The sequence below is a fragment of the Eurypyga helias genome, unplaced genomic scaffold (genome assembly GCF_000690775.1).
Source record: "Eurypyga helias isolate BGI_N326 unplaced genomic scaffold, ASM69077v1 scaffold7014, whole genome shotgun sequence".
Lineage (NCBI taxonomy): Eukaryota > Metazoa > Chordata > Aves > Eurypygiformes > Eurypygidae > Eurypyga > Eurypyga helias.
Window position 1 is genome coordinate 14,119 of NW_010244262.1, and position 13,209 is coordinate 27,327.

Here is a 13,209-nt window from a genome sequence, read left to right on the forward strand (position 1 = left end):
GTGAATTTTCGTTCATAAACCTGTCTGCAGATGATTTTAATAACCACCAGGTAAAATTGTGTAATTCCTCATCTTTGGGCACAGAGAAATGGGAGGGGAACTTCTGGCCTTACCTTGTGTTCAAGAAGTAGGTTGGCTTTGATTGTGTAAAGCATTTACCTGAGCTAGTATGTGTGTGGAATAGTACTTATATAATTCTGTAATTATTTTCTAAATCCTGCTAAGGTCTTGCTAAGATCCACATTTTTTAATGTATTTTCAGCATCTTAGGTAATTAAAAAGGGCGTGAAGGACTTCCTATCAGCTTTGGTTAAAAAACCAAAACCAACCAACCGAACAAAACCAACCAACCAAAAAAAAAAACCACCCACACAAAACCAAAAAAACCCACCAAACGCTCCCCTCCCAAAAAAACCAAAGCAGCAGCAACAACAACAAAAAAAACCCAGAAAACAAACAAAAAACCCACCAAAACCCCAACAATAAACCAAACAAACCTTAATTCTTTTGGAAACCCTCTGGTCCAAATTTGCTAGTACAATTTCTCTTTCAAGCCATGAAAATGGGATTTTATAGCAATGGTTTATAGAAGAAAAAGCCCCAGAAAACTATACAAAGCTGACACTGAAAGCAGTATGCCTTGTGTTCTGCATGCTGAGCAATATCTGCTTCTCTTTGTGATGGTTTAAAGATAACATTGGCAAAAAGTGCACATATTAAAAAAAAAAAAATAAAAAAATCATTGTTTCATTTCAAAGAGCCATGACAAGAATGCAACACATTTTCCTTTTAGAGTGGGAAACCCTTCCTGTTAATCAAGAAAGCTTTCTAAACTCATCACCTGTAAAATGGATCTGCTATTACTTGTCGGATAAAGTAACCTTCTCAGAGATCTTCAAGTATATCCTACCATGAGATACTCAGTAAATAATATGCTGGTTTTCTTGTTGACTGCCCTGACACAGAGGCTATGTGTTGCTCTAGATTTTGTTATTCTTAGTTGCCTTCCTGAAATCCATGTTGCTGATGCTTGAGTGTGCTATTCGTCATTTGTCTTCTGTGAATGCTTATCCTTTTTTTCAGAGTGAGATCAGATACCTTTGAAGGTTTCTGCTGTGTATAATGGTTATTTTCTCTTTGGCAGCAAGATCTGCATGTTTAACCTTCTCACAGCTATATAAATACATGTTATGACAAATATGAATGTACTTGAAGAAATGTTGTGCATATGTGTGACAAAATACTTGTGCTTCATGTTAGATAAAATGTACACAATATTGGCACAGATATTTGTAAAATCTGAGTGCTGCAAAATACACAGCCTGTTAAAACAACAAAAGAATGTATGTGAGCTTGACTGAATTGTAACAGATTTAAGGTGACTGACATATGTCTGATGGGTAATTTGGTTTTTGATCATCACATTTCACAGGCCATTGAAACAGAAGTCCTTATATCCTAATCAATACAGAATTGCCTTGACTTCATTAAATTATAAAAGTGTGTAGATAGGGACATACTGAGAGCTGAGAATAATCTGTGATTTCTGTCATAATACGTTAATAAGTGTGTAGTGGGTTTGAGGTGGACAGAAAAGGAAGAGTGTGCACAAATAATTGGAACAAAAACTGTGATATTTTTTATTATAGCAGCAAGCTGGGAAAGGACACTCAAAATAACCCAGTATCTTCTAGATGGGACTCCTCCAGCAATGTAACACGTGACTTTCCTGGTTGTTCTTTGGAATGCAAAGAACAACCTGGATTTTATTAATTTAGATTCAATTAATAAATAGTTCTTATCTCAATTTTACGAGCTTCCTTGTCTTTTTCCTACAATTCTTCCCCTCCGCTGGTGGGGGGGAGGGGGAACCTGTGGGAGCATCTTCGTGGTATTTTGCTAGCCAGAGTTAAACCACGACAGTCTTGCAGGAAATCTTGAAAGAAATTGGCATTCTCCTAGTCACTTTATTCACATTAAAGATGTGTGTCTATGCCTTCAGTTGCTGAAGGCTTTCTCTGACTTCAGTCTCAAGTCTGAATTCCTCCAGTTTTTATCAGATTTTGTTATTGCTGATGATCTCATTTTTATGACAGCTTTGTCTTTGAAAAAAAATAAAAGCCAAAAACCCCACCACCAACCTCCCCCTCCCAAAACCAAAGAAAACCCAAACAAACTCCCCTGCCCCCCCCCCCAAAAAAAAAACCCAACACCACCACAACAAAACCCCCAACCTTGAAGCATGATCTGTAACTTAATGAAATAACGTTTAGGAAGAAGTATTAGCTTGGTCTCTTCTTTTCTTGTCCTACTTCTTGACCATTGTACATCATGGGTCAGCATCTTACTCTGAGTAGTTCTCCAGTCAGTAATGCTGTTTGAATTAATAGTTAGTGAGTAATGGGGTGTCACCCAAAAAGCTTATTGGTGTTAGATTCATAATATGGGCTAGCTAATTTTGAGTTAACCTGCTAGCAAAGGAAACCTGTATCAAGAGAACTTCAGTCCGATTTGCAATGTTTGTGAATGATTTAATTGATTTTCCTTATTTTTCTTACAGGAATTGTTTCAATTATGACTCTCACTGTTCTTGCCTATGAACGGTACATTCGAGTAGTCCATGCAAAAGTGATTGACTTCTCTTGGTCTTGGCGAGCTATCACATATGTCTGGCTCTACTCATTAGCCTGGACTGGAGCGCCTCTTTTGGGCTGGAACAGATACACACTGGAAATCCATGGATTAGGTTGCTCAGTGGACTGGAAGTCAAAAGACCCCACTGATACCTCCTTTGTGCTCCTTTTTTTCCTTGGCTGTCTAGTAGCACCTGTTGGAATCATGGCTTATTGCTATGGCCATATTCTATATGCGGTAAGAATGGTAAGTTAATTCAAATAAGTCTTCTCTTCATGTAATATTTTCAGTGAAAATTGTTGATGCTGTATCTGTAGCTTGGATCAGAGCCTAAATTTGCACTCTTGCTTCCTATTCAAACTTCTGAATGCTTAAAGTTCATCCGTGTCAGGTGCCACTAGAGAGGATGTGGGGTTGGAAGAGAACCAACCTAAAGTTAACATCATCTATTTGTTGTGTAGTTTTAGTGGGAGGCAGGTTAGGGAACTGCTCATGCTCAGTAATCCACATCAGATCCTTGAGAAAGGGGAAAAAGAAAACGGTTTGCAGTTCTCCTGATTAAAGAATTCTCTCTTCTCCTCCTCACTCTTGAGAAGATAACTCTGTAAAACTCATCCAAGTAGGCATTAAGCCCTGTTAGAACAGTTTTCCATGTTTTAAACCAACCCATTTTAATTCAGTCCACGTCTTTAGTGTCAGAAATTCTCAGTGTTTCTTTTTTTGGGGTAATCAGTCTGGAATTATTCAAGTTTGTGGTCAACAGTGTTGAACATTCATGTACATGCCCCATGACTTACTCGGGTAACACTGGGAACCTGCTGCCTAGTATTCTGCTTTAAATAGACATTTCATAATTCTAGGGTGACAGACTAAGTGGCAGAGCAGTACAGAGAAATATATTAATGAAATTTTCTTCTTTCTAAATGTTGCTGGTGTCTTGAATCTACAGGATTGTCTAACTAGTCAGGCAAAGGACCACTAAATGTAAACTGAACTTGCTTATGCTAGTGGATGAGGGCAAGTTAGTTTTCTAAAATACATACAAGTGCAGCATGTTTTGTTATATCGCTGGATTTGTTTTCCAGTAGATTTGCTATTCTTTTTTTTCCTCAGTTTAGATTTTTACACATAACATATAAAATAAAATTCTGAGAAGTGTGATGTAAACTTCTGGAAGAACTGTGGTTCACGAGATAAAATGTTTAGTGTCAATGTCTAAAACTAAATTAGCAAATTAGATATTTATAAATATTAGAACTGTTAAGTTTCAAGTAAAATACTGAGCTATTTTATATTACCATTTTATCTTTTGTTTCTACAGCTTCGCTGTGTGGAAGACTTCCAGACTGTTCAAGTGATCAAACTTCTAAAATATGAAAAGAAGGTGGCTAAAATGTGTTTCTTGATGATCTCCACATTCCTTATTTGCTGGATGCCCTATGCAGTGGTCTGTCTCCTGGTAACATACGGCTATAGCAACCTTGTAACTCCCACAGTAGCTATTATCCCATCTTTCTTTGCCAAGTCAAGCACTGCTTATAATCCAGTCATCTATATCTTCATGAGTAGAAAGGTAGGTACATCAAAGATTTTTGTATTTGAATAACTAGTAGCCAGTACCACAGTTGAGAAGTTTAGATCTGATTTACGTTAATCTATAAAGTTTAGATATTTTTTTTTTTTAAATTGAACAGCTAGGATAAATGATAAAGATCTATTAGAATTGAAGTCCTTGATGGTGCTTACAGTACTACCTTATCAGAAATTGGATTTTAAATGTCTGAATTCACACATGAGCACTCACTTGCAAGGGAGAGGAAGGCGTGTCAAAATGTCTAGTTTTGATAGTTTACCCATGAAATGGGTTACAACAAGGAAACCTCGCCTGAATCACTCCCTTACCACAACAGAACTCTATCAGAGAAAAATCAGAATATCTGGTGTCTGTTTTTAAGGAAAAAAACCCAAACTTGCTTCTGAGTTTTCCATTATGGCAACACAAGGATCAAACAACTCACCACAGTGTTTCAAATATTTAACCAGTAACATTTCTCAGATCTTCAGTGTATTCAAAGGCAGAATCTCAACTGAATGATAGTGAAATGTTTTTTGTAAACAAATTATATGCTGTTAAGTAGACATACTCATCTATGAGAAACAGGGGTTTAGTTTTGTCTGGGTTTGTAGCAGTCTGCTTTTCATGAGGACTGATTTAATGCTGGTAGCTCACTTCAGTGCTTTGAAGAGCAAGGAGGGATGGAAGTATTTGGAGTTATCTGTGGCACGTCAAATATGTGGAAACAAGACCATCATACATCTCTCTGCAGATCATCAATACTGTGAAGATAACCAGTGAATCTGGTGGTTGGTGAAATTATTTAGACATGACAATAGGTTCACTATAACCCCAAACACTAACTGGAAGTGTAACATGCACATTGTAAACTTCTGAAACCAAGACTGTGTAGAGTTGAAGGTATTTGGGCTTGGCAAAGGGTTAAAACCCATGAATGACTGCTAGAGGAATTTCCCTGGGTTTTCTTTACCTCTTAGCACATTATGGAGATGGAATTCTCTGTGATTTCTTACGCTGGTTTGCAAATTGCTTGGCAACAGCCTGGGCCAGCCAGCAGTCTGCAGGGACAAAAGAGCCAAGTCAGTGTGCCCCATCAGCCAGGTGAGCAGCCAGGCAAAGGCTCCAGTGCACCTCAGGCCAGGACCGAGGGCAAGGGTGAGCTTAAATGTTCGTGGTTGGAGCGAGTTCAGAGGAGGCCACAAAGATGATCAGAGGGCTGGAGCACCTCTGCTATGGGGACAGGCTGAGAGAGTTGGGCTTGTTCAGCCTGGAGAAGAGAAGGCTCGGGGACACCTTATTGCACCTTCCAGTACCTGAAGGGGCCGACAAGGAAGCTGGGGGGGACTTTTTACAAGGGCCTGTAGAGATAGGACAAGGGGTAATGGGTTTAAATTGAAAGTTGGGAGGTTTAGATTGGGTATCAGGAAGAAGTTCTTCCCGGAGAGGGTGGTGAGGCACTGGAACAGGTTGCCCAGAGAAGCTGTGGATGCCCCATCCCTGGTTGTCTTCAAGGCCAGGCTGGATGAGGCTTTGAGCAACCTGGTCTAGTGGAAGGTGTCCCTGCCCATGGCAGGGGGGTGGAACTAGATGATCCTTAAGGTCCCTTCCAACACAAACTATTCTGTGATTCCTGAATGAAGGCAAGCGGCGGCCAACGTGGCAATTTGCAGCTCTTCCCCCATAGCTCATTTCACAGCAGGCTCATCCAAGGTTACATGGCTGTGCGGTGTCAGGGCTGGCCTGGATTTGAGAAGCTAACAACAATCATGTTCAAAAGGAGTATTTTTCAACTGAGTGGTGGTGTGGGTGTGTTTTTTTTTTTTCCTTAATACAGTGGCACTGACTCTGTACCTAGATGTCAGGCTGTGTAGTTTATCTGAAAAAGATTTTGTAGGTTCTGATACTCAGGAGCAAATCAAACCAGTACCAGGCACAATGCCAGTAAAGTCATAGCCAGGATAAGTATGAATCAGCTAAACATGCTTATTGGAGATGCATACTTCTCACTCACCTCTAATTCCAGATTAAGACCAAAATGATAATATTTTTTATCTTCTAGGTTATTTTGCCCTCAGAAGGAATTATTAACCCATTTCTTTTCTATAATATCCTCCCTCTATGTGACCTGTTCTAACATGCTTGTGCCTTCTCACTTCTGTGCTACTCTGAGCTACCAGATTACCTCTGAAAACTTGAAGGCCTCCACATGACCATTCTCTTGCACCAGATTATCTTTCTCTGTTGTCTTGTAACTTTCTAGGTCCCCTTCTCAGCAGGACCTGTTGCTTCCCCTGTGTCAGAGTAGGATTAATTTGCTATAACAAAACCTTGTTCCAAACTGGTATGTCACAGAGCCTCTTGCATAATAACTATTAAAACAAAGTCACTGGCCGTGCAGGACACAGAATGCTCCTTAACACAGAATAGGCCTTGACACAGCTAAATGGAAACCTGTTGAGAAAGATGTCCTACTTTTTCAGAGAAAAGGTGGGTTGTTTACCCCACTATCCTGTTTGTTGTTACAAGGTTTTAATTTTTTTTTTTTAAGTCCTCTTCATACATTCCAGGCATTTCTTGTTATGGGCTATTGAAAGAAGAGGAAGCTGCCCACTTAGTTTTTTGAGAACTTCCCAAAAGGATCATATTGGAACTTTAAAGGTGTGCAGACATGGAATTACTGAATGAGTACATTCTTTAACCCCCATACCTGAATGCTTTGCCTTGTGAAGGGGAGACCATAACTGGAGCATTGAAAACAGCACTACCACTGGAATTACTATTCTATATAGTGATAGGAGCTTTGACTGAATACCTTACATTATTTAGTCACAAGGTAGAACAGACTTCCTGTATCATAAGTGGCTTCTAGTTAGCTGAAAGACTTCTGTTCCTTCCATAGTCAATGGGAACATTTTAGTTCTGTGTTACCAACCATTGCAATTTCATTTTATGTCTGTGACATTCAATGCTTTTGTTAAAATTCCAGACCCTGGAATTACTCAAAAGGAAGACAACATCAGTTTGTATCCCTTTCCTCCCCTTGTTCCTTCCATCTGCATCATCCTGTGAAGTGTTTCTGAGAACATTCTTCCCCTGCTAGATCAAATGTGTGATTTTTTTTTTTTTTTTTTTTAAATCTTTTTGAGGTGTGTGTGATAAGAGCAATACCTATAGCAGACTTTGGAGCCTAGTCCTCTTGCTTGCAGATTGTCGATTGCAGTTCTTGCTGCTGGTAAAATATTAAATTGCATTTCAGTGCCCTCTACTGGCTAGGTGATCCTATTCAGCTCTTCGACGTGGAGAAAAAAGTACCTACTAAAAAGTGTTTGTTACACCACTGAAACTAACTCGGAGCAACGTGGAGATACGCAGAAGTCTGTGTAATTTATTGTTTGTTCACTGGAATCATACACGATAGTGAACGCTTAGGAAGTTGTATCTTCATTCTATTTATTCTCTTGCAGTTTCGACGATGCCTTTTACAACTCCTGTGTTTTCGCCTGATGAGATTCCAGAGGACCATGAAAGAGACACCAGCAACAGGGGATGACAAACCAATACGACCAATAGTTATGTCTCATAAAGCAGGGGACAGGCCAAAGAAGAAAGTAACTTTCAGCTCTTCCTCTATAATTTTTATTATCACCAATGACGACGCTCAGCAAATAGATGACAACAGTAAACACAATGGGACAAAAGTAAATGTCATCCAAGTAAAGCCACTATAGGGATGAGCTAAAGAGACATGAGAGTGAGATGGACTTCAGCCAGTAGACCATTTAGATTGGAGACCGGTTTCAGTGGCAGTGTCTGTGGGCTGCCAAAGGAGACCACATTCTTAAGCTGTGAAATACTGAAGGGATTCTGCATCTGAAGCTGTGCAGGCAGTTCAGTTTTGGTCACACTACTGAAATCTCTGCATCTGTGCCAAAATTGCTGATGGATGTCTTTACTCTGAATTTTCTTAAAGCATACTGTAGGATTGCTGTTCAGGAGACCTTGGTCAGGCTGGAGGAATGAACTCGCAGAAATGCTAAGGTTCAGCATGGGCAAATGCAGAGTCCTGTGTTTGGGAAGGAAGAACGATGCTGCAGCACAGCAGGCTGGGCCCTGGCTGCCTGGGATGCAGCTCTCTGGAAAAGGATGTGGAGTCCTGTTGTTCAGTAAGCAGGGTATGAGCCTGCAATGTGCCCTGGCAACAAGGAAGGGCACCAGCATCCCAGGCTGTACTTGACACAATCAGAGCCAATAGTCTGAACTGATTATACCCTCAACTCAGTCGTTGTTAGACCACATCTAGATACTGCATCCAGTTTTGGGATCCCAACACAAAGACATCTGTAGACTTCAGTGGAGTCCCTCAGGATTGTCAGGGGTTGTGCTACTTGGCCTGTGAGGAGAGGCTGGGGGAGCTGCACTTGACCAGCCTGGAGACGAAACATCTTCAGGGGAACCTAATAGCAGCCTTCCAACAGAGACGGGGAGGTTTTCAACAAGATGCAGCCAGGCTATTCAAGGTGATTCATAGTGGAAGGATCGCAGACAACAAGCATGAACTGAAATGAGAGATTTCAATGGGATATAAGGAAAAGCTTTTTCACCCCAAGGACAGGCAAGCAGTGGAATAAATCAGGCTAGAGATTTCCTGAGATTCCTTCCAGCTTCAGTTATCCTGTGATCCCTGAACTTGCAGCATTGCCAACGTGCCGAATTATCAGGGAAAAGGGAGGAACGTTTGAAATTGGCTGCAGTTAATTGGTCTGAATTTGTGATTTGCAGGGTGTGAGGGGTGGTAGAAGTGATGTCGACAATGACTGGGGTTATGGTTAAACCAGGAGTTCCCAGGAAGCTGTCTCTGTGTACTCAACAAGCCGTTTTCTTGGTGCTACCTCGTAGGACCCCTGAGCTACATAGTGAAGAAAATAATGTAAATCAAAGCACCAGTGAAAAAGGTCAGTGAAAAGGGAGAATCAGATTTTTACTCTTTTTTCTTTTTTGTTACAATGTGTGTTTTATGCATCTTTATCTTGCATCCATTTATTCTGTATATGGAACAGGAGCATCATCCTATATTAGTCGTGAACTTCCTCTGGCACTCTGGTGAAAGTAATGGTTAGAGAAGAACAGGGTAACTTTTGCCTAAGTTGCAATGTGAATGTAATGATTGTCTTGGAGCTCAGTAAATGGAACAGATAGTTTTATACACCACCCCCCCCATTGTTAAGTGTTGCTGGTACAGAATGGTGACAGGATTCCGCCGCAGACATGGCTTTCTGTCACCTTTGGGTGAATAAGCTAGAAAACTAATTTTGAATTATGGTGGCTGGTTCTCTACCACATCTGTTGCACCAGTGTAATTTCTCTGCTTCAGTCTGCTAAATGGGCAGTGTGGATCTGCAATATGCAGCTTTTCCATCTCTCTGAAAGCTGTAAGAAAAGCAATTAAAAAACTACTTCCTCTGGGGACAAATGTTCTGAAAGGTCTAAAAGGAACATGCTGGATAGCTGTTGGCACTGCAGCCATTGGACCTGCAGTCAAGAATAAAACTTCGAAAATAAATAGGAAAAAATCAGGGTCTGAAAGTAGAAGCTTTCAGCTAGTTCCTGGAAGTAGCTGTTCTGACCTCAGCCCAGAACAGGTGACTGACTTTGTGCTTGTCCCCATGCTTTTGAAGAAGCAGATTCCTTACATGTGCACCCCTCTAGAGCTTTAGCACTGGTAAACTGGCTCTGTGTCATGTTTAAAAGTGCATCCAGTGTCCACTCTGATTTCTAGATTAAATCACGTGATGTGAGAGAAAGCAGATGATAAATATTTGTCTTTGTTTCTTTCAAATGTTGGTTTTGTTTTGCTACAAATGCATAGATATGTTGTCTTACCATGTCAAAGATCTGCCCTTACTGAAGCATGTTCATTGCAGTGTCAAGAACTACGTTTTCAGCCAGTGATCACTATGTCTATGCACATCTGTATTTACAAAGGGAGAAAGATGTACATTAGTGTTCCATGTCATGATTCTGTCCTTTTAACAAACTGTTTGGCATTTTAGTATTTTCTGTACACTGAGTCTTCGATGAGTGATTAAATGTACCTTATTTATATCAATGTGTTCTTGTTGAAATATTTTTTCCCGGCCATTGAGAGGGAGGTGGTTTGGTATTGTCACTTGTTGGATACAGCTTCAAGGGTAGCATTAGGCCCCGAGAAAACAATAGCATTTCAGGATTCCGGTTGACCTTTGTCAAGAAAAAGTATAGTGTCTCTAAAGAGAAACTATCCACTATTCAGATGTATGAAGTTAAAATTGAGTAATTAACAGTATATGATTTCTTTAATAACTGATGTGCAACATATTTACTACTACAATATATAGCACACTAACAATTATGTAACAATATATTGAAACTAAACACTAAAAATTGTTGTAAATTTATCTTGGCTACTTTGTGTAAATTGGTGGCCTAAACTGATATATTGTGTGAACTGTTTGAGGTAGCTTGTTCTTATGGCCTGTAAAGTGTCACCAGCTTTCTGAGCATGACCATGTGAAGTTAGCATGCTGCAGTCCTATTTGCTGATCTTTTAAGCTTAACTATTTTCTGTGGGTAAGTGCAGCACTGATGCAAAATTCACACCCTGCTACAGCATTTAAGTATTGTAAGAGTCTCTGAGTATCACTATGTTATTTATAGATTTTTTTTTTTTATGTTTTATTAAAATTTCAAGTCTGTCTTTGGTCTACTGTGGGGATGTCTCAACTGGCTAGTTTATTACAGTGGAGATGCAGAGACTTATGAGGGACCTTTCTCTCCCCCATTACAGGGAATGGAAGAGGAAGATGGTTAGCATTAATATTTGGACCATTAGCTGTTCCTAAAGTAACTGAAATGCAGCTAAGAAAGCGGAGAAGGAGTAAGTGTGACGAGAGAGGCAAAGAAGAGATGAGAAGGGTACATTATGAAGTTTTCAAATAACCTAGTTAGTAAGAACTTTTGTGATTCTGTCATGCAAAGGGAAGTGGCAGATGTGGTGAGTACCATGATAGCCTCAGAGCCATTTCTCTTAATGATGTTTCATTGATTTCATGCACTACTGGAAAAATGCATATGATAATTTAGCTAGAATGCCATTTGTAACCTGCAAATGCAGGAGCCTCAGTTAAATTGCTTCCAGCAGCTGGTGCATCAGGATGTTGGGAGGCATTTCTGCATCCCCTTCATGCTGGGGAAATGCTCTCACCCTGTGTTTTGAGGCAGTCATGCATGGTGAAGCTGTGTCCGCAGACCTGCCAGCACCGGGGCTTCTGCTGCTACACTAGATCCCATGGGATCCAGAAACTGTGGGATGTGTGGTGCACATCTTCTCCACAGCCTTGTGACCTTCCTCCTTTTTCAGCTCCCATAAGAAGCTGTATGTATGATAAAGGTGTCTGACTTCGTGCAGGAGTCAGGTCTTACACTACTAAGACATTATCTTTTGTCGCAATGATTGCATCAGTCAGGCGATCGGTATTCACAAGCATTATCCTTTGTCCTCCTGCCCTTTGCATACCAGCAGTATCCTGCTGCTGTTTCCTGCTAGAATGCTGCAACAGCTAAGTGAAACGGGTATTCAAGCACTGTGTTGTGCTAAACCATCCATAAAAGAACAGCCTTTCAGAATACGTGTACCCTTGGCTTATATAAACAACCTTCAGCTCAAGAATGGAATTTGACTGTATAATGTTCACAGGTAAGAGATGAGAAAAATCTATGATGGCAGAAGATTTCACAAGCTCCCATTTGACCCACACATATACATCTCAGTTTGAAAATACCTGCTGTCAGGTATTTCTTTTGTCAGTCTCTTTCACCACAGTTAGGGAGCCTTATTTTTTGTCTCTCATAAAGGAAAAGAGGAGGAGGGGGGTGAGGCTGGAACAGTGCCAGAGGGTGGGGATGCCCGTTCCGGCTGCTGCTAAGGGTTGGCAGTAGATCCCCATTTTGAGTCCGGCTGGTACTGGCACAAGTCCGGTCCCTCCCTCGGTGGCAACGAGAGCAGGATGAACAGCAGGAGGGAGAAGCACGGAGCTGATCTCCATTTCTTCTGCGACAGGCGAGCGCCGCGACCTTTCAGTCCCGCTTGCCTGGCACCCAAGGCCGCTTCGCCTGCTGCTCTGGCCTGGCCCTGCGTTTGTTACCCAGCTGAACGTTATGAATGCGCCTCTCTCTGTGTCTTTAAAGGATTAGTACTGAAGAATTGCTTGTAACGCATTAAAGCTGAAGAGGAAATTAAATTGATTTTCGGTTGGAATTAGAGGGCAGGTTCTTAGCAACAGCCTTGGCGCCAAGGGCCGCGGGGCCCGGCCCCGCTGCCTCGCCCCTGCCTGCCTTCTCAGCGGTGTTGGCGCTCCCTCTGGCGGCTCGCGCGCCCGGGGCCTGCCGGCAGGAAAGCCCGGCCTAAAAACCTCTTCCTGTTGCACGCTTCCCCTGCCAACGGGAAGATTCGCTGCTTCCTGGCTATTATGTTTTGTTCATATTGCATGTACTGCTGTCTTTGAAAAATTATGGGAAGTAAGCGTCTGCACGTAGCAGGAAATCTGGGCTGTCACAGTGGTAATTGGCGGAGCTTATGCCTTCACACGTCCTAGAGAATGCGGTCAGGCAGGAGGCTGGTTGTATAGATTGTGTAGGCATGGTGCTGGAGCAGCATATTAAAGTGCTTCTGTATTCATTCTTTGCCTTGCTGAAACTTTCTCCAAGTGAAGGTAAAATTCCATCTGTTACTTCTCAAAGCAGCCTGAGGTCTGCTCTGAGGGGGAATAAAGTGTGCACGTGCCAGTTAGCCATCCTAATTTTCACCCGTCTACAGATAGATGATGGAGTCTGAGGCTAGAATATAGTGAAAAATCATTAAACCTTACTTAATATGCCTGCTGCCACCATCTTCTTTATTTATACTAACTGAACTTCTATTACATTAGTGACGTTCCAGGTATAGCTCAAATGGGATTTTGTTT

At 41.3% G+C, this 13,209-nt stretch overlaps 1 protein-coding gene across 1 annotated transcript; it reads left to right on the forward strand.

Annotated features, from left to right (window-relative positions):
* Positions 1 to 2,560: 2,560 nt before the first annotated feature.
* OPN3 (opsin 3) lies at positions 2,561 to 7,938 on the forward strand (the record flags this gene model as incomplete). Its single annotated transcript, XM_010149684.1, has 3 exons — positions 2,561 to 2,880; positions 3,956 to 4,207; positions 7,675 to 7,938. Coding segments are annotated over 3 exons (836 nt in total), but the record flags the coding sequence as incomplete, so codon positions are not given.
* Between the last annotated feature and the right edge of the window lie 5,271 nt (positions 7,939 to 13,209).